This window comes from Hyperolius riggenbachi, chromosome 11, assembly GCF_040937935.1.
Source record: "Hyperolius riggenbachi isolate aHypRig1 chromosome 11, aHypRig1.pri, whole genome shotgun sequence".
NCBI classification, from domain to species: Eukaryota; Metazoa; Chordata; class Amphibia; order Anura; family Hyperoliidae; genus Hyperolius; species Hyperolius riggenbachi.
The window spans coordinates 8219135-8241521 of NC_090656.1; the positions used below are offsets into that span (position 1 = coordinate 8219135).

Consider the following 22387-nt stretch of genomic DNA (forward strand, 5'->3'; position numbering starts at 1 on the left):
GTTGAGCTGTGTGCTCAGCAAGCAGTCGCCAGGCAGCAGCGAGCAGTTGTGAGAGTTTGAGTGGCATTTCACTGCCTGTAAATAGTGTGTGGAAAAGAGGCCTAAAGTGGGCCAATCAATTAGAGATTCTCAATGAAATGCTAATCTAACTCTGCCTTGCATAATTTTATACAATAATATTTGATGCACCCATTCCAGAAAAATTCCCTTTGGAAAAACCATGCAAGCAATCATTGAAGGTAAAAAAAAATATTTACTAACCTGGGGCTTTTTCCAGCCCATAGAAATCCATGTGTCCTCCCAATTCCCTCCAGGGTCCCACTGTCACTTTCACAAGTCCTCCGGCCCAGACCCAGGTTGTGAGCTGCGTACTAGGGATGATGAATGAGATGCAAATTTTTCCAAAAGTATGCAAATTTTTATGCAATTGTATGCAGTTTGAAAACTGACCAATCAATTTAAACCCAGGTTTAAATTGATTGGTCCATTTTCAAGCTGCATATATTTGCATAAAATTTGCATCAACTTGGAACAATTTGCATATCTGTGATCATCCCTACTGCGCATGTGTGTACCACGATCATGTCGCCAGGAGTGTACTGTACATGCGCAGTACTACTACAGAAGCTCACAAACTGAGTCCGGGCCGGAGGCCTTCCGAAAGTGACAGTGGGACCCTGCAGGGAATTGGGAGGACAGCAAGAGACCGCATGGTCCATGGACTGGAAGAAGTCCCAGGTGAGTAAAGTTTTTTTTTTTTTTAACCTCAGACTGCCTTTAAAGAGACACTGAAGCGAAAAAAAAAGATATAATGCAATTCATTATATCATTATTATTTTTTTCGCTTCAGTGTCCAGAGGCAGTCTGAGGTAAAAAAAAAAAAAAAAAATAACTTGTAGTATGGATAATTACTAGAACATTAGTAGCAAAGAAAATATTCTCTTTTTTCAGTTATATAGTTGTTGTTTTTTTTATAACATTGCATAATTCTCTAATATTTGCAGTTTACACACTACTCAACATTCTAAATGATTTTACTGAGCAGGCTAGTGAACTATTGAACCCTTCTCTGCTGAGAAAAAGATACAATGACTGACAGTTGAGATAACAAGCTTCAGAAGACAGAGCTCTGTGACTGAAAGTCGTGGAGCTCAATGGCTTTTTTGCATAGATAACTGGAGTTTTTAACTCTTCCTGTACTGGAAACAATATTAGACTTAGGTCTCTGCTCCTATTTCTTAGCTGTACTACACATACAAATCATAAGTTTTTTTTTTCACTTCAGTGTCTCTAACTCATCTCTCCAATGCTCACAACAAACAGTTTCTTTCATTACTGTCAGTAGTCAGTGAGCTGTAAAAAAATGAAGGCTACATTTGTTGTGATCCTATTTTTCAGATGTGCAACACGTTGTGTAATATTGTTGTGTCCCAGCCTAGTGCTGTGATGTGCATGGACTTTATGCTTGCACAGTCTGTCCCTTGATAATGCATTGAATGCTGTGCGTTAATCATCCCGCCCCAAAAGTAATGGTGAAAGCCCCCATTGGAATACAGTTGCATCGTGTTGTGATTTGATTATAATGTCTATTCCGCCGCAAAGGACGTAGTGGGAAAGGAGGCTGTTCCCCCCCCCCCCCCCAAAAAAAAAAACCCAACTCTGTTAGCTGATGCCACACCCCTCTACTGACCAATAGTTTGTTATAGCTGTCCCCCTCTATGGATGTGTCCACACTAGTCTGTTTTCTTAATTCGGAAAACAGAACCCATGTTAACCAGTTTGGTACCACTGGTCTCTAGCCCCTTAACCTTTCTGGCGGTACGCAGTTTCTGAGGCTGCGTCCGCAAGAGGGATTTTTTTGTATTAAAGTGGTTTTAGCCTATGTAGCTAGCACTTCGCTAGCTACCATTGTGCCCCCCCCACACCTTTTGATCGCCCGATCGCCACCACTATACGTTACCTAGCCACGATCCCGCGAGAGCCGCAGCCTCCCGATGAGCTTCAGTCATCTATGGCGACGATCGAATATGACGTCATGCGCAATCCCGATCCTCCCCATAGCGAAGCCTGGAGCTGATTGGAGAGGATGCGCCAACGCGGGATGCAGGGGGGGGGGGCGATCAAAGAAGAGCGGAGAGACTTGAGGGACATGTAGCTAGCGAAGAGCTAGGCTACATAGGGTACAACAAATTTCATGCAAAAAATCCCTCTCTGGGCAGAGAAATCCTCTGCGGCGGCTACACATAGGCCTCGATTCATAAAAGTGCTGTCGGTAAGGTAAATCCGTGTGGGGGAAACACCGCTGTCGGTATTTTAGCCTTCTGGGTGGTCATTCATAAAAATGTTTCTAGTTGTGATAGGAGTGCGGAGATATTCCGCTGTAGGCAGGCGTTAGGCTGTCGGGAGACATGCGGAAACAGGAGAAGCTGGCTGAGTCCCTCCATGCGGTGTTCTCTCTGCTGCTGCTTGGGAGGTCTGTCCCATTCACTGCAATGTATTCCGCATGCTTCTCGCCACATCAGAGGTAGTGGTAATCCCCGTCTGCATACCGCTACCTCTAAGCTTTATGAATTGACATTTGTTACTTTTGTTAAGATAATCAACGCGCAAGGCGGCGATTTATCGCTCTTCAGGAATGTCTGCTTTTAATGCGGAAAAAGCCTTTATGAATACAAGTTTTGCTATGTGGTTGGTAAAGTGAGCGGTTTTCAGCATTTCCGCATTCGGGAATGCTTTATGAATCAAGGCCAGAGTGTAGGTCGGGGTTACTGCCAGGAGGGTTAAGGACCAGAGACCGTTGGTACAAAAATGAGTCCCAATGATGTCACTGCGTGTGGATTCTCAATGTGAGCCAATGTGATTGGCTCGCAGTGATCACGGGGTCAGAAGCCAATGAAATCGGCACCTGAAGCTCTGCTGTCATATTGACACCAGAGTGGGAGGGCTTTAGTGACGGTGATGGGTCCATGCGGCGCGATGTCGGTAAGCCCTGTTTTTTGTTTTTTTTTTACCAGCAGTCTCTGGTCAAGGGTCCAGAAACTGCTGATGATGAAGTAGTTAAATAGAATAACTTTTTCCTCCTAGGAGATAAGTTTAGTGAATTGAGGCCAATGTTTCATTGTAAATGGTTTATGGTGTACTGAGAACACATACAGACACGTGCTAACAGCCTAAGGGTGCACTGCCCACTAATGGTACAATTTTCAGTGAAGAATCGCCCAAGCAATCAAATAAATGCGACTAGGAACAGCTAGTGATATAATCAATGTATTACAACCAGGGATGGGCTTACAAATCTGCAAGGACTCAAATTCATAATTAAAATGAGCCTTAATTGCCACAGCTGTGCAGCTGGATGATAAGGGGTAATTTACTCATAATTCCGTCGTCCTGCCTGCGCTCCAAACATCTTGCACGCATCCTATTGGACGTGCTGAATGCCTCACTACGCGCACTTCAAGCCGGAAGGAGGAAGTGCGCGCTAGTGAGGCTTACAACGCGTCCAATACAACACCTGCAAGATGTTTGGAGCGCAGACAGGATGGCGGAATTATGAGTAAATTCCCCTCATCATCCAGCTGCAATTAACCCTCCTGGCGGTATAAAAAAATCTGCCAGGAGGGAGCGCATCAGTTTTTTTTTTTGTTTTTTTTAAAAAAAAATTTACCTATATCATGTAGCGAGCCCCGCCCTCTTCGATCAAGAAATCCCGTTCAAAGAACGGGATTTCCTGGAGGGCTTCCCCCGTCGTCATGGCGACGGGGCGGGATGACGTCACCGACGTCGGGACGTCATTGGGAGTCCCGGGCCACCCCTCGGCGCTGCCTGGCACTGATTGGCCAGGCAGCGCACGGGGTCTGGGGGGGGGGAGCGTGCGGCGCGACTGATAGCGGCGATCGTGCGCGGGGCGGCGGCGATCAGTGTGCTGGCGCAGCTAGCAAAGTGCTAGCTGCGTCCAGCAAAAAAAAAATTAAACAAATCGGCCCAGCAGGGCCTGAGCGGCACCCTCCGGCGGCTTACCCCGAACGTAGGTTAAGGCTCATTTTAATTATGAATTTAAGGGGTAATTTACCCATAATTCCGCCATCCTGTCTGCGCTCCAAACATCTTGCAGGTGTCCTATTGGACGCGTTGTAAGCCTCACTACGCGCACTTCCTCCTTCCGGCTTGAAGTGCGCGTAGTGAGGCATTCAGCACGTCCAATAGGATGCGTGCAAGCTGTTTGGAGCGCAGGCAGGACGACGGAATTATGAGTAAATTACCCCTTATCATCCAGCTGCACAGCTGTGGCAATGAAGGCTCATTTTAATTACGAATTCCTGTCCTTACAGACTCATGAGCCCATCCCTAATTACAGCATTCTATGAACCAATGTTTACTGCCCAGCCAAACTAACAATTTAGTCAATTGGAAAAACAAACTATCACCATTAGAATTGTTTATAGCTTATTTGGGACATAGACAGGCAGAAAAACCTCATCTGATTGCTCGGGCAATTATTTGCTGTAAATTGAACTGGTAGTGGGCAGCTTAAAGGACAACTGAAGCGAGAAGGATGTGGAGGCTGCCATATTTATTTCCATTTAAGCAATACCAGTTGCCTGGCTATCCTGCCAATCCTCTGCCTCTAACACTTTCAGCCATAGCCCCTGAACAAGCATGCAGCAGATCAGGTGTTTCTGACATTGTCAAATCTGACAAGATTAGCTGCATGCTTGTTTCTGGTGCGATTCGGCCACTACTGCAGCCAAATAGACCAGCAGGACAACCAGGCAACTGACATCTTTATTTCCTTTTAAACAATACCAACCTCCAAATTCTTCTCACTACAGTTGTCCTTAACCTATTTTGGTTCCTGGACGTAGAAACTACGTCCAGGAACCATGCGCGCTACCGGCCCGCGGTTCGTTAGCCAGGCAATCAGTGAATCGGGCTATGGTGCCCGATCACTGATTCCTCTCCCCCGCTGAAAAAGCGACAGCTTCTCTCGGAAGCTGCGCCTTTTCTGGCTGTTACCTCTTCCATGCGTCGCTCTAAGCGTGTGTTACGCTTAGAGTGACGTCATGTAAACAAACTCATGGCCGCCATCTTGTGGCCAAAAAGTAATACTACAACTAAAAGTAAAAAAAATGAAAATCAACACACATTTACATTATAAACCTATTGTTTACCTCCCACCCTCCCAAAACTACCCAAATAAAATGTTTAATATAAAAAAAAAAATTACAATAAAAAAATGTAAATATTTACTTAAGGGTCTAAACTTTTTAAATATCAATGTAAAGATGAAATATTTCTATTTTTTTTTATTTTAAACTTGTAAATAGTGATAGATGCAAAACAGAAAAAATGCACCTTTATTTCCAAATAAAATATTGTCGCCATACATTGTGATAGGGACATAATTTTAACGGTGTAATAACCGGGACATATGGGCAAATACAATACGTGAGTTTTAATTATGGAGGCATGTATTATTTTAAAACTATAATGGCTGAAAACTAAGAAAAAAACGGAAAAAATCATTATTTCTCATTCTTCCTGTTAAAATGCATTTACAGTAAAGTGGCTCTTAGCAAAATTAGGGATGGGACGATGAATCCACGAATCCCTCGAATATTAGGAAATATTCGAGATTCGTGGACTCGAATCCCGACGCCATTTTTCGTTCGCCGAATCCCGACGCTGCATCACCGCGCATCCGCCGCTTCCCCCGCTCGCAATTGTCCTCCTCCCGCTCCCCGCAGCCTCCTCCGCTCGCCCGCCGCATAAAGAGGAAGCAGCCTCTCACCTCCAGCGTGGAGCTCGGAGCGGCAGACCTCCTGCAGACTTTCTCATTCCCCCTAGTGACCGGCTCTTACTACGCGTCATCAGTAAGAGCCGGTCAGGTGGCCACTAGGGGGAACCAGGAAGTGAAGAGAGAAGGCTGCCGCTCCGGGCTCCACGCTGATGCTGGAGGTGAGAGGCTGCTTCTCCTTATGTATGCAGGGGGACAAGTGGAGGAGGCTGCGGGGGGAGGGAGGAGGATATGTGCCACCCATAAGAAGCCCCCATAGCCTGCTATCTATACTGAAGCCCCCCATAGCCTGCTACCTATACTAAAGCCCCCATAGCCTGCTATCTATACTGAAGCCCCCCATAGCCTGCTACCTATACTGAAGCCCCCCCATAGCCTGCTATCTATACTGAAGCCCCCCATAGCCTGTTACCTATACTGAAGCCCCCCATAGCCTGCTATCTATACTGAAGCCCCCCATAGCCTGCTACCTATACTGAAGCCCCCCATAGCCTGCTATCTATACTGAAGCCCCCCATAGCCTGCTATCTATACTGAAGCCCCCCATAGCCTGCTAATTATACTGAAGCCCCCCATAGCCTGCTACCTATACTGAAGCCCCCCATAGCCTGCTACCTATACTGAAGCCCCCCATAGCCTGCTACCTATACTGAAGCTCCCCATAGCCTGTTACCTATACTGAAGCCCCCATAGCCTGCTACCTATACTGAAGCCCCCCATAGCCTGCTATCTATACTGAAGCCCCCCATAGCCTGCTACCTATACTGAAGAACCCCCATAGCCTGCTAACTATACTGAAGCCCCCCCATAGCCTGCTACCTATACTGAAGCCCCCCATAGCCTGCTACCTATACTGAAGCCCCCCATACTGAAGGCCCCCCATAGCCTGCTACCTATACTGAAGCCCCCATAGCCTGTTACCGAAACTGAAGCACCCCATAGCCTGCTAACTATACTGAAGCCCTCCATAGCCTGCTACCTATACTGAAGCCCCCCATAGCCTGCTAACTATACTGAAGCCCCCCGTAGCCTGTTACCTATACTGAAGCCCCCCATAGCCTGCTAACTGTACTGAAGCCCCCCATAGCCTGCTACCTATACTGAAGCCCCCATAGCTTGCTACCTATACTGAAGGCCCCTATACCCTGCTGCCTATACTGAAGGCCCCTATACCCTGCTACCTATACTGAAGCCCCCTATACCCTGCTACCTATACTGAAGGCCCCTATACCCTGCTGCCTATACTGAAGGCCCCTATACCCTGCTGCCTATACTGAAGGCCCCTATACCCTGCTACCTATACTGAAGCCCCCTATACTGAAGCCCCCTATACTCTGCTACCTATACTGAAGCCCCCTATACTCTGCTACCTATACTGAAGGCCCCTATACCCTGCTACCTATACTGAAGGCCCCTATACCCTGCTGCCTATACTAAAGGCCCCTATACCCTGCTGCCTATACTAAAGGCCCCTATACCCTGCTGCCTATACTGAACGCCCCTATATCCTGCTGCCTATACTGAACACCCCTATACCCTGCTACCTATACTGAAGCCCCCTATACTCTGCTACCTATACTGAAGAACCCCCATAGCCTGCTGCCTATACTGAAGGCCCCTATACCCTGCTACCTATACTGAAGCCCCCTATACCCTGCTACCTATACTGAAGGCCTCTATACTCTGCTACCTATACTGAAGCCCCCTATACTCTGCTACCTATACTGAAGCCCCCTATACTCTGCTACCTATACTGAAGCCCCCTATACTCTGCTACCTATACTGAAGCCCCCTATACTCTGCTACCTATACTGAAGCCCCCTATACCCTGCTGCCTATACTGAAGGCCCCTATACCCTGCTGCCTATACTGAACGCCCCTATACCCTGCTACCTATATTGAAGCCCCCTATACTCTGCTACCTATACTGAAGAACCCCCATAGCCTGCTGCCTATAGTGAAGGCCTCTATACCCTGCTACCTATACTGAAGCCCCCCCCATAGCTTGCTACCTATACTGAAGGCCCCTATACCCTGCTACCTATACTGAAGCCCCCTATACCCTGCTGCCTATACTGAAGGCCACTATACCCTGCTGCCTATACTGAAGACACCTTTACCTAGCTACCTATACTGAAGGCCCCTATACCCTGCTGCCTATACTGAAGGCCCCTATACCCTGCTACCTATACTGAAGGCCCCTATACCCTGCTACCTATACTGAAGGCCACTATACCCTGCTGCCTATACTGAAGACACCTTTACCTAGCTACCTATACTGAAGGCCCCTATACCCTGCTGCCTATACTGAAGGCCCCTATACCCTGCTACCTATACTGAAGGCCACTATACCCTGCTGCCTATACTGAAGGCCCCTATACCCTGCTACCTATACTGAAGGCCCCTATACTCTGCTACCTATACTGAAGGCCCCTATACTCTGCTGCCTATACTGAAGCCCCCTATACTCTGCTGCCTATACTGAAGGCCCCTATACCCTGCTGCCTATACTGAAGGCCCCTATACCCTGCTACCTATACTGAAGCCCCCTATACTCTGCTACCTATACTGAAGGCCCCTATACCCTGCTACCTATACTGAAGGCCCCTATACCCTGCTACCTATACTGAAGGCCACTAAACCCTGCTGCCTATACTGAAGGCCCCTATACCCTGCTACCTATACTGAAACCCCCTATACTCTGCTACCTATACTGAAGACACCTTTACCTAGCTACCTATACTCAAGGCCCCTATACACTGCTGCCTATACTGAAGGCCCCTATACCCTGCTGCCTATACTGAAGACACCTTTACCTAGCTACCTATACTGAAGGCCCCTATACCTTGCTACCTATACTGAAGACACCTTTACCTCGCTACCTATAGTGTGGGCAACTATTCCATGGATCGCACAATTCTTATGTGCAGGATTCGTTAGATTCGGGATTCGAAAGGTTCGAGATATTCGAGAACCTTTTTAGATTCGGATTCGAAGAAATTGTGGATTCGTCCCATCCCTAAGCAAAATGTACCCCCCAAAGAAAGCCTAATTGGTGGCGGAAAAAAAAAGATATAGATCAGTTCATTGTGATAAGTAGTGATAAAGTTATAGGCTAATGAATGGGAGGTGAACATTTCTCAAGTGAAAACGACGGAACGCGAATGGGTTAAAGGCTACTTTCCCACCAAGACGATGCGTTTTAGGGGACGTTCTGGTCGCATAACGTGCCCCTAACGCAACGTATGGTGGTGTTGAAGTTGGATGTCAGATTGAGCTGCGTTATGCAGCTCTCAAAGCAGCCGCTCCAGGTTAGTGATAGGAAGTCCGGATCTTTTTAAGGATTTGGATCATTTGAATCGGATCACTAAAAAGATCCGGATCTTTGAACCAAATCATTTGAATCATTTTACTAGGGAAGCAGACTGGGTGAAATGACTAGCAGGACAGGACTTTCCCTGCACTGTACATTCTGTATGGCCTAGTGCACACCAGAGCGTTTCCGCTGCTGTTTGCGATCTGCTTGCGGGTGCGGATCCGCTAGGGTAATGTATTTCAATGGGCTGGTGCACACCAGAGCGGGAGGCGTTTTGCAGAAACGCATACTCCCGGGCTGCAGCAGATTTTGGATTGCGGATACGTTTCTGCCTCCAATGTAAAGTATAGGAAAAACGCAAACCGCTCTGAAAAACGGCACTTCAGAGCGGTTTGCCAGGCGTTTTATGTTACAGTAGCTGTTCAGTAACAGCTTTACTGTAACAATACATGAAATCTACTACACCAAAAACGCTTCACAAAACCGCAAAACGCTAGCTGAAACGCTGCAGAAAAAGAAGAAAAAGCGTTTCAAAATCTGCTAGCATTTTGCGGATCTGCTAGCGGTTTTTGGTGTGCACCAGGCCTATGTTCTTGTTTCTTCCAGACAGACATCCTGTGAACCAAATCTTTCATTGTGATGATTCGACTCACAAAAAAGATCCGGATCAAATGAACGATTCGTTCATGATCCGGACAACACTACAGTCCTACCATGAGTCTCTGCAGTGCAGTGAATATTAATTAGCCATGTGGCTGGCTGCAGAGGAGGAGGGGAGACCTCCTCCTCCAACATTACTGAGCATGTGCAAGCAGTCTAACGCGGCTTAGCCCAGTATTACGTACAGCATGCAGCACTTTGTTTAAACGTGCTGCGTTACAATGTAACACAACGTGGGCACTGTGAACAGCACAATTGATTTCACAGTGCTGAGAGTTAGGCTGCGTTACTGGCTGCTGTAATGTGGGACTTTAACGTCCCACTGTGAAACCAGCCTAACAGAGAGGCATGTTTTATATGCGCATGCAGTCAGAGGTTGCTAAGATCTGTAAAATTCAGGCATTTACAATTTTTTTTTTTTTATATGAATCATTTTTATGCATAATGAATATAAAATGTCCTGAGAAATGCATACAAAAAAAGTTCTCTCGTTATCATGCTTCGTTTGGAGCTCCTTGTAGCTGCTCTGCATTCAGGTTGTGTACAGACAGGTGACCTCAGGAGGGGAGGCAGGTGCTGCAATATTGCACTGAATGCGCTTGATGCGCAAAAGGACAATTCTACAGGTGAGCATACATAAGGCAACCAGAATCCTGTATCAGATCTCGTGTCCGCAGGCAGGAGTGGCACTGCTACACCTGCACTCAGCTTTCCTCGTGTTTTCAGTAGCACTGATCTTCCAGCAGAGGGTGCTGTAAAATAAAAACCAGTTTGATCTGCCGGCTCTAGGAAGTCATGTGACATTTACATTATGTACAGGTGTGTCATTATTGTCCAGCATGGATGAACCATCCTCACTCCGCTGACTTGGCCTGGTCTGGTGGTACCACTTCCATGATCATTTGGATATACATGGTGATGGGATCTGAAACAAAAAAAGTTATATTGATTAAATTGCTGCAAAGCAAATTTACACTTCAGGGCTCGTTTTCACTAGTGCAACGTACGGCTCGCAGACGCACGCCGGCACTGAGCGGGATCGCAGGCGAATCCCATGAGCCGTGCCATGCACGGTTATGGGATTCACAACCTCCGCTGCGAATTCTGCGGGGAGTTCCGGCCGAATCGCTCCTGCAAGCGATTCGGCCGCGGCGACGCTATCCCCTATGGCAGAGTTTCCCCGTGCGATTCATGTGCAGGGAAACTCTGCGGAATCGTGGAAACGGGCCCTTAAACTAGCCTTCCTCAACCATTTCAACCTGGAACCATCTTGTAAACAATTTTTTGATCTCGAGGAACCCCTGCATTTATTCTGCATGAGGTATAGTCTTTAGAAGTAGATGAGGCTGTTTATTTCACTACCCCCTATTACACTGCCCCTCATTATACTGTCTCCTTATCCTAGTGCTTTGTATTAATGCTCATTATTATTCTGACCCCTAATTTAGTGCTACTTTATTATATTTCCCCCACGATGGTGGAAAATGCCAAAGAACCCCTGCAGAGTACTCAAGGAACCCTAGCTGAGAAAGCCGGCTTTAAAGTGTTCCAAAGACAAAAGGAGGAAACATTTTTATATATACCTGGAGCTGCCTCCAGCCCCCCCCCCCTCGCAGATCGCTCTCTCACCACCATCCAAAGCTCCCCGGTCCGTCCTGTAGAAGCCCAGTTATCTTTGGCAGTCTGCTCCTGCGGCTGGGAGTATTCTGTGCCTCTCCAGTGGTACTGCGCAGGCTCAGAACGCTCCCGGAGATGGGTGCTGGGCCACGCATGCGCAGTACGCCAGACTGGCTGAAGATAACAGGGCTTCTATGGGATGGTCCAGGGGGCTTTGGATGGTGAGGGGGCTGGAAGAAGCCCCATGTATGCATAAAAAAAAAAATTCCCCTCCTTCGTCTCCGGTTTACTTTAAAGGAGAACTGTAGTGAGAGGTATATGGAGGCTGCCATCTTGATTTCCTTTTAATCAATACCAATTGCCTGGCAGCCCTGCTCAGCTTTCTGCCTGCAGTAGTGTGAATTACGCCAGAAACAAGCATGCAGCTAATCTTGTCAGATCTGACAATAATGTCAGAAACACCTGATCTGCTGCATCCTTGTTCAGGGTCTATGGCTAAAAGTATTGGAGGCAGAGGATCAGCAGGACTGCCAGGCAACTGGTATTGTTTAAAAGGAAACCTCCATATCCCTCTCAGTTTAGGTTCCCTTTAAGACTGAAGCCTGGTACACACATCCAATTTTGAATGGCCAATTTTACCCCTCCCCTGTAGTAGGAGAGTCGACACAATTTGAATGCTATGAATATATTGTGTAGGTAAGCTCTCATACTACATGGAAGTGGTAACATTGGTCAGTCATAGGCAAATCAAAATTGGATGTGTGTATGTACTCTTATGGACCACGTGGGCAAACATTCCTGTAACCTGTGAAAATATCTGTTTTTTAATCCCTAGTTAATTTTTAACCTCAGCCTAGCCTACCAACCCATTATAAACAGGTATAGGTATTGCAGGAGTTAGTAAACTATTAACCTCCCTAGAGTTCTGGACGAGCTGAGCTCGTCCAGAGACACTGGAGGGTGCCGCTCAGGCCCCGCTGGGCCGATTTTAACAATTTTTTTTTTGGAGATGATCCCCGCCGATGCGCCGCTATCCGTCGCGTAACGAGCGCCCCCCCAGACCCCGTGCGCTGCCTGGCAAATCAGTGCCAGGCAGCGCTGAGGGGTGGATCGGGTCTCCCTGTGAGGTCGCCGACGTCACGATGTGCGTCACCATGGCGGGAAGCCCTTCAGAAAAGCCCGTTCAGAACGGGATTTCCGGACGGGCCATTGCGCCGGGTGGCGATCGGAGGGGAGGGAGGGATGCCGCACAGAGGGGGCAATCATGTAGCTAGCGCTAGGCTAGCTACATGAAAAATAAAAAAGTGCAAAAAACGTGGCCGCAGGAATCAGAACGCCAGGGAGGTTAACGACTGCCGCCTGGAGCGATCAGATGCGATCACTAGGGCCCCAATGCTCTACAAATATATTGCTCTGCCGTTGCCTAGCGATGCATCTGTACAGCACTATGGGCCCCGAACTGTCGCCCTATCGAACGCATCTGATCGCCACAGACGTGAAGACTGGGGGTAACTGTCCGCCACATGCTCCGCTAGTAATACAATATGGCATGTGGGGTGTTGTTTTAACTGGGAAGGGCCAAAAAAAATCATTTTTATGTGTTTTATAACTAAAGGTGAAAAATGGGTATTTTCTGCATTCTGCATTTATGTCTAATTTTTAAGATGTCTATAAAATAAAATAGTTTTGGGAGACAATTATTACCCAAAGAAAGCCTAGATTGTACTGAAAAAAAAAAAAAAATATCTATCACTAAGATGACATTAGTAATTAAAAAGTTATTGCTGTATCAAAACCATACAGCTAAAGTATCAAAAATGAAAGGAATCTTAAGAGGTAAAAAATAGTGAACCGGTTAATAATGTTATATATAAGTGGTGGAATCGGATCTCTAATAACCTTTGTTTTAGGATGTCTTCATTTGCGCTTTAAAGGGGTTCTGTGGGGGGTTTCTGAAGAGAAAAACTGCCACTTACCTTGGGCTTTTATCAGCCCCGTGCAGCGGTAATGTCCCACGCCGTCCTGCTCCCATCCGCCGTTCCCCGCAGCCGGCACCGGGCTACTATTCGTCTGACATACAGACGAATAATGCGCGTTGCCGTGCCTCCGCTCGCGTCATCTGAGGCTTACTGCGCAGGTGCAGTACAACGGAGCCTTGTACTGCGCTTGCGCAGTAAGCTTCCGATGACGCAGGCGGAAGTGAGCGGGTGCGCGGCCACTGTAGCGCAGCCGCAGTTGGATTCCATGCCGCTTAGACCGGGGCCGGCGGCGGAGAACGGCAGATGGGAGGAGGACGGCGTGGGACATTACTGCAGCAAGGGGCTGATAGAAGCCCAAGGTAAGGGTCCGTTTTTCTCTTCCACAACCCCCCACAGAACTCCTTTAAAGAAAATCCCTAATGAAAAAAAACCTCCCCTGGGGGGGTACTTACCTCGGGCGGGGGGGGGAAGCCTCCAGATCCTATTGAGGCTTCCCCCGTCCTCCTCTGTCCCTCAGCAGCGGCGAAAATCCTTCCGGAGCGGCGGCGATGTAAATATTTACCTTCCCGGCTCCAGCGCAGGCGCAGTATCGGCTCTCCGCTCGGAGATGGGCGGAAATAGACGATCGCTGTCGGGTCGTTCTACTGCGCAGGCACAAGTCTCCTGCACCAGCGCAGCAGAGCGGACCCGACGGAGATCGGCTATTTTCGCCTATCTCCGTGGGAAGAACCGCAACAGCGCCCCCGCTGGAACCAGGGAAGATAAATATTGCATAGCCTGACAAATTGTCGGCTGTGCGTTCCGGGGGCTGCAGCGAGACCGCCGTGGGACACAGGAGGACGAGGGACGCCTCGATAAGGTCCAGAGGCTTCCCCCTACTGAGGTGACTACCCCCCAGGGGAACTTTTTTTCAGTACAGGTTTTCTTTAAATAGAAATCGTGTGTGAAGGAGGAGTTCTGCACTTGAATCTGCCTACTGAACAGACAATGACATGCACAGCTGTGCAATATTCTGTGCAGGGGGATTCTGCATACACATCTAGCACTGATTACTCACTTGTGATCTTCTGCGCCCATTTGACCTTGTAGTGCACAAAGGGGAAGTAGAAGAGCAGGCCACTGAGGATGAAGAGCACACAGTACAGGTAGGCCCACTCCGGCTTGTCAATGATCGGGGCCAATACGAGGTAGATAGCGACCAGGACCATCAGGATGGGGATCGGGATTGGAACCTGAAAGTATAAAGGGTTACAATTAGCAAAATCGGTATTCCTCTTCAAGTTCTTTCTACAATATTATTTTTTTCAATTTATTTAAAGGACTCCTGAGGTGAAAAATAAACTAATGAAAAACAATTGTATCTATCCTCCTTCTCCTAAAAATGATTTTTTTTAAAGAGGAACTGTCATACAGCGCCCCCTGATGGTCTGTTTGTGAAAAGGAATAGATTTCTCATGTAAAAGGGGGTATCAGCTACTGAGCGGAGTTTCTCTTTAAGATATTCCACAGTTTTATTTTAGTTTTTACTGTTATTGTTTTTGCTCAATGCCACATTCATTGAAGTATGCCAGAGCTAAAATCTATGAACTATTGACCCTTTATCTCTTTCCTGCTCTCAGAAGCCATTTTCTGCTAGGAAAGTGTTTTATAGTTGTAATTTCTTATCAATGAGGGTCACACTGTAGTCTGACCCAGTCCTGACTTAGACAGGAACTGCCACTTACTGATGTTTAACCCTTGGTTATCTCATGTCACTTTGGGTATCCTTTAAATTGAGTGAAGTCACTATAGTCGTTTTTAAAGGCTTGGCTGACAGGCTGTGAATTCACACTCTATAGCCTCCCGCATGAAAGCGAACTTAAGGTGGCCACTAACGATACAATTTGCCGATTGATTGTTTACAAATGATTCTTCGTATGAACAATCGTAAATGATTGTTTGGGAACACTAATAGACTAAAATGTCCTAAGTAACCCAACCAGATTAATTAAATTGATCCAATTTTAGGATTAATGTCATTAATCTATTCAGATTGGTTGGAGTTTTGTCTGTTAGTGGTCCCAAATGGTCATTTCCAGTCATTCATATAAAGCAGGGGTAGGGAAGCTATGGCTCGGGAGCCAGATGGGGCTCTTTTGATGGCTACATCTGGCTCACAGACAAATCAGTAGGGTTGATTCACTAGCAGCACAAGTAATATCTTCAAAGTAGGCACACTACTGCTGTAGCTGTACTACTAACTTACTCGCACTACCCTAAAACGAACGGCTGCTTCAGGCAGCCTATTGGGCCAAAGTGCGGGGCTCTCATCCTACAAAGTGAATCAACCCCCAAGTCAGCTAGCTAATTGTACAAGCTGTTAGTCTGTATTTCTCCTGTCTGGCTCTCGGGGAAAGTCTGTATTTCTCCTGTCTGGCTCTCGGGGAAATTGGTGATGTTGCTGAAACCCAAGAGAAGCTGAAGCTGTATCTGACACTTCCGCTGCCTGGGGGGGGGGGGGGGGGGGGATCAGCTGTGTACCCATCACCTGGGACATGTGAGGCGCTTTGGCAAATCTATTGACCTTCAATTCTGTTCTCCATATCCAATTGCCTGATGAAGCGGGATGTTGGCCGGTGAAACGCGTTGCATCATATCTGGAGAGTTGTTTTAAATAAATATATTTGTATTTTCAACAGCTTATTTTTGCCTGGTCATTTATATACCTGAGGGAGGTGAATCCACCCATTTCCTTCCTTTTAAACTGGTTTTAACCAATGTTATCCTGTGTTGGCGCCTCGGTTATCCTGGTTTTACCCCTAAGCCAGGAGGAAGCATACCTAGGCTTTTAAAACGGTCTTGGCAACTTAATTAAATCATTTGGGTTTCAATAATACTTATATGCAGATGATACACAACTGTACCTCTCAGCCCCAGACCTTAAAGAGAAACTCCAACCTAGAATTGAACTTTATCCCAATCAGTAGCGGATACCCCCTTTTACATGAGAAATATAATGCTTTTCACAAACAGACCATCAGGGGGCGCTGTATGACTGATTGTGCTGAAACCCCTTTCACAAGAAGCTCTGGGACCGCGGTACTCTGGGCAAATTGCCACAAGGTAACAATGTTCACAGACAGGAAATGGCTGTTTACAGCTGTCTGTAACAGCCAAAACAGCTAGGAGCAGCTACATAACCTGCCCACAGTAAAAATGTCACCATGTAATAAATGTCAGAATGTAAATCGGGGAGAGGAAAGATTTTACAATGATCAAACACTGACTAAATCATTTATACATAATTGTGGTAAAAATGAAGCACTTTTTTTACTACATTATTTTCACTGGAGTTCCTCTTTAACTCCCTTCTCATAGGTGTTCCTGACTGCTTGTCTGCTTATGCTCTTTCATGACATCCTGCTTCTTAAAATATAATACTAGTAAAACAGAACTAATTTTTCCACCGTATCTGCCTGATTTAACAATAAATATTAACACCCCTATAACTTCAGTTCCCAAAGCACGGTGCTTAGGGGTAACATTTGACGACTCTTTCTATTTTGTTCCTCACATTCACTCCCTAACCAGCTCCTGTTCTCTCCAACTCAAAAACATATCTCGCATCCGTTTTTTATTGTTATTAAAAAGTGGAGAGGGAAAAAATAAAGGACTGCAGATAGGCGGCTCAGCTAAAATGATCGCAAATGCATTAAAATGGCAACCAAAACCTGTAAGAGGTGGAAGAAAGGGAAAGACTGCCATACAAATGGATATAAAAGAATAGCCAAAATGGCAAAGACTCAGCCAACAATCAGCTCCAGGAAGATCAAAGTAGGCTACCTGTGAGTACTGCTACAATTACCACTCCTATCCAAGCTAAGCTATCTGCAAGAAGCCCCCACAAAGTCCCACTGTTGAAAAAAAGACATGCTGAAGAGGTTACTATTAGCGCATTGACTGGCCTTAGGAGAAATGGCGCAACATTTTAATCTAAGCAATTAGATATATTCACCTTGGGCTTCTTCCAGCCCCTAGAAGTCTACCGTGTCCCTTGCTGTAATTCTGGTGCTGCTCTCCCCTACAAAAAAAAAAAAAAAAAGGGATCCCCAAGCACAGTAATGGTCGTTGGCTACTGCGCATGCCTGGGCGCGTCAATGTGCCGATCTCTATTACACTCCCGTGACTGGGCGCATTCTAAGCACAGAGTTCTCCTGGCTGAGGGAATGTAATCGAGAGAAATGCACATTACCCCATGATATTTTGGAGAGTACAGTGGCAGCCTGGTGGGCAATGGAACTACAATGTGGGACCTGATACCCGGGGCTTCTTTCATCCCCTAGCAGTGTAAGTAAATATACGTTCTGACGAAGCTCAGGGGGCGGGGCGAAATGCATTAACGCAGCTCACGCATATAGCTGAACGCCGAGCCGCCATGTCAGCATGGTAAAACGCACTGTGGAGTACTACAAGCAGCCTGGGCCCAGCGACTGTTACGCTGGTGTAAAGCGCAGCATGGAAGTCTGCTAGAGAAACGACAAGTATAGAAACATACTATGCAATGACTAACTGCTTGCTGAGGAATCTCTGTTGCGAGTGGACAGGGAACCAAGCTTATCAACAATCATCCTATTAATGATACTCTTTTGTATGAGAACAGAGTCTACTCTATGATGTTAATATAGATGATGAACTTTCATAGTAAGCTTACTGTGTGCTGTGCATAAAGAGGATATTACAGTATAAGGCTGTAATATGAAGATTACCATATATTGCCTAATATTTAAAGAGGACTGCTTTTGTGGTTGCTGTTGCTTATCCCTGTTGCTACAGTGAAGATACTATCATATGCCTATGCTATCTATCATACATCTGAAGTACTGGATCTGGATTGTGTTTATGAGACTATAGTCTTAAAAAATATATTTTTTGAAGCATGCATTTTTAAGTGGTACCCCGTTTTTTCGTATATGTTGCTTTTTTGCTATTGCCATCACGTCCAGCTAGGCCATAGATGTCTGTAGCAGCTAAGTGGGGGGCTATATTTATGGTCATATGTAGCCCAGGATCCTACAGTGCAACCATGCAGATATTAGATGCGTCTATGATGGCGTTCGCTTAGGTTTCAATCACATTGGTCTCCATTTTTGTATTCAACCTCTGAGTGTATATTTTTGTATTTTTTTTTACCTGGCTACATTGATTGTGTATTTGTGGTTCAGGATACCTCACATTTTTCGATTGGAGAGTTTAGGAAGTACCACTGTGGTCGGGATATAGGGGGTTTTATCAAGGGGATGGGGGATTTAGGTGACCCTTGGGTCGACTATAGCTATCACTGATATGTGCTAATAAGCATAATCCTTTTTAGAGATTAATAATAAAGATTTATATTTTTTTGAATTACTATTTTTGCAGTGTACTTCTTTATACTAATAGTTTGCAGCAATATACTAGTTGGTTCGTTGTTTTTTGTCGATTGGTTGGTTTTACCAGGGCTTGCACCTGATTTCTATGTAGCTGCAAATATAGATATATAGACACTACATATATTTTTTTCTAGTGTAAGTAAATATCCCCTCCCAACTTGGATATCCTTTAAAATGTAGATTTTTTGTGCTTCAAAAAGTCATCCACAGCAGATCTTTTTCCTTATTTATGCCCAGTCAAAATCAACCATCATTGCATTTCCCTTTAAAGGTCCAGTATGGGAAGATTGCAGAAAACTTACCTTGATGGGTCTCTTCATGTCCTTCTTGGTAAATCTCATGACCACAAGCCCAGCGATGGTCAATCCATAAAATATCCACACGGCAAAGCTGAAGTAGTTAATGAGGGTGTTGATGTCGGCTGGGATGATGTAGATCATTCCAATGATTCCCTGGACAGGACAGCGGTACAGAAAGAAAGGATAAGTATACAGTATGTTGATAATTGCTTTCAAGTATATGTTACGTCGGAAGTAATTCTCTAAAGGGCAAATCTGTGGCCGCCGGTGTATAGAGAATCAAGGTTGTCAGATTTTTAAACAAGAAAAAACAAACCACTCTTACTAACTAAAGTCATAGTGTTCCCCGTCAAGTACAGTCCTCCCTTATGCTGGTAATAAGTTGGCATTCACTGTCGCAATATACAGTATTCTGGGGTTAAATTTCTTATCTGTAGATCGTTAGTTTAGTTGTTTTATCTAATTTAGACATATAGTCAAACAAGAAGGATAAGTTCTAAAGGTCCGTACACACGCCGGACTGGAGGCAACGACGGGTCCGTCGTCACCTCCCGCTGGGTGGGCGTTCCAGCGACAGTCCGGCGTGTGTACAGTCTGTCGGCGGACTGATACGGCTGTTTCTGAGTGATCAGCCTGGCGGATCGCTCAGAAACAGCCGTATCAGTCTGACGACAGAGCGTACACACGCCGGACTGTCGCTGGAACGCCCACCCAGCGGGAGGTGACGACGGACCTGTCGTTGCCTCCAGTCCGGCGTGTGTACGGACCTTAATCTTCCAATGCATATGATACATTACTTATTCATAACTTTACAGATAACCTTCATTAATAGATATAAACTACGTTCTACCCTTGTAACGATTCACAATGTGGTACTATACAATGATAAGTACCACTCCCTGAGATCTCAGTAGGGCGGTCTCAATACCACATTTCTCAGGTTGAGAGGCTGATGGTGAGCTGTTGATTTATTCACATTGTGATGTTGGAAGAAGTGATGTATTGTGAAACATTGGTAGATCTGAAACGAAGGTAACACATTTTAATCCAACTGAGTTCAAGGTTGGATCTTCCTAGCTTATTTAATAAGGATTAGTAGTTCCTAAGAGTTGTACCTTTGTTAGGACTGTACTCAAAATGGTTCTAAAGAATTATTAGGAGTCAGGACAACTCATAGAACTTGTTCTGCTGTGAATGTGTTCGTTTTTGATTCTGATATTGCTATCATTTTACTACTATTATCTTATATTGTATTGTTATGTAACAAATTTACATAGATATGTCAAAATATTAATGTTTGACTGTTATTTTTCTTTGAAAAATTCTCAATAAAAATTATTGAAACAGGAAGTAATTCTCTAGTAAACTGAAGCGGACATAGGAGACCGTTATTGCCATGAAAACATGTTCTTCCATATTCTGAAGTCTACGTGAATAACAGCCTCACCCTGCACAAATCTGGATTCATATGAGTAGGACTGTAAAATAGAGTGCAAACACTACAAATCTCAGACCCCCCAATGCTGAGTACTCCACACATTATCGGGTTCTATAGAACCACAACGCCCACCCAAAGCAAGTGGTTCAAAAAGTCTTTTGCTCTGTTAGCTGCATCAGATTTCCACAAGCAGATGTGGGGCAAATAGGATTGTACATGAAGTATTGTGAATAGGTGTGACACCCATTGATAATCCAGAATGTTTGACCACCCCTGGCTCAGCCCAAATGCTTTCAGGGATTGGCTTGCAAACCGGGATCTCTTAAGTTTTCCTGAATTCTTAAAGGACAACTGAAGCTAGAGGTATGTGGAGGCTGCCATATTTATTTCCTTTTAAACGGACTTCGAGCAGTAACACAAAAACGAATTCTGGACTTACCTGGTGCTCCTTCCAGCCTCCCCGTAGCCCGCAAGGTCCTCCAGCATCCTCTTCAGCTCTTACTTGGTCCCGCTGGTGGCTTCAGAGATCCGCCGACTGCAGAATAGGTGCCTGTGCATGCCGGTTGCTGTAAGCGGCCTGCGCTTGCATGGTTCAGTCTTTAGAGAACTGTGCATGCGCAAGACACTTACGGTGACCGGTGTGAGGACGCGATGGGGTGCACACTCTACCGGAGCCGCCAGCGGCTATGGGGGCTGGAGGAAGCCCCAGGTAAGTCAGAATTCGGGGGGGGGGGGGGGGGGAGATATTTAGACAATATAAGTTACCTGGCTATCCTGCTGATCCTCTGCCTCTAATACTTTCAGCCACAGACCCGGAACAAGCATGCATCAGATCAGTGGCTTCTGACATTGTCAGATCTGGCAAGATTAGCTGCATGCTTGTTTCTGGTGTGATTCAGACACTACTGCAGCCCACTAGACCAGCAGGGCTGCTAGGCAATACCAGGAAATAAATATGGCAGCCTCCACATCCCTCTTGCTTCAGTTATCCTTTAAAAAGTCAGGACAAACAGACTGCACTGTCCCAACTGATGTGTTGCACAGCTGGCTGCTCTGAGAATGACCTGATAGGCAGATAAAGGGCAATGGAGAGCATGAGCTTACTTTATAATTACATTAACCCTTTAAAGCACACCTTTACTTAAGTAAACCGGTAACTCTACCTATGTGCATGTTTGCCCTTTAAATAGTATGAAAAGTCTAATCGGAGGAGGACAAGGTATGTAGATCTGGCCACACAGCGCCTCGTTCATCTCACGTCTACAATAGTTATGGCGTACATACAAAAAAGGCGCTGGGGAAATTTGAGCACCACAAATAGCCGCTAGCACAATATCTGTAAACTTACCATTATTTTACAATGGGTCAGTAATAATGCCAATAGTAAAATATTACTAAAGTTTACCGATATTTTTCCATTGATAAATCTAACCCAATTCTCACATGAGCCTCCCTCCTAGGGATGGTCGGAATGCCAATTTCCGATTCCGCGGTAAATCCGCATTCCGTCATGTACCAATTACCGATTCCGCTTTCCGCTACCAATTTCCGCATTCCAATGCGGAATTTCCGCCGGAAATCTCGGAAATTCCGCCCGAATTTAACATCAATTTTCTCAAAATCTATAAAGTCTTTTTGAAAACTTTTTTTTTTGCATCTTGTTCACAAGATTCAGTTTAATAAACCCTGAAAATTTGGTGTGTCTAGGACTTAAGGGGGCTTTGCTATTAACCACTAAAGTCGGCGGATTTTTACTGTAATGTAAAATGCAGAAAAACAGGCAGATGCAGATTTTCTGCATTTTACATTACAGTAAAAATCCGCCGAATTTAGCGGTTAATAGCAAATCCCCCTTAGGTCCTAGACACACCAA

The 22387-nt window shown here is 45.7% G+C and overlaps 1 protein-coding gene across 1 annotated transcript in view; it reads right to left on the reverse strand.

The window, feature by feature from the left end:
• Positions 1 to 7593: 7593 nt before the first annotated feature.
• LOC137537677 (b(0,+)-type amino acid transporter 1-like) overlaps positions 7594 to 22387 on the reverse strand; it is a 71187-nt gene continuing 56393 nt past the window's right edge. Inside the window, exons 12-14 of the mRNA XM_068259603.1 lie at positions 19080 to 19229; positions 14427 to 14601; positions 7594 to 10698 (exon numbers count right to left, since the gene is read on the reverse strand). Coding sequence (XP_068115704.1) covers positions 10628 to 10698; positions 14427 to 14601; positions 19080 to 19229 — 396 coding nt within the window. The 3' untranslated portion in view covers positions 7594 to 10627. The remainder of the gene's footprint in view (positions 10699 to 14426; positions 14602 to 19079; positions 19230 to 22387) is intronic.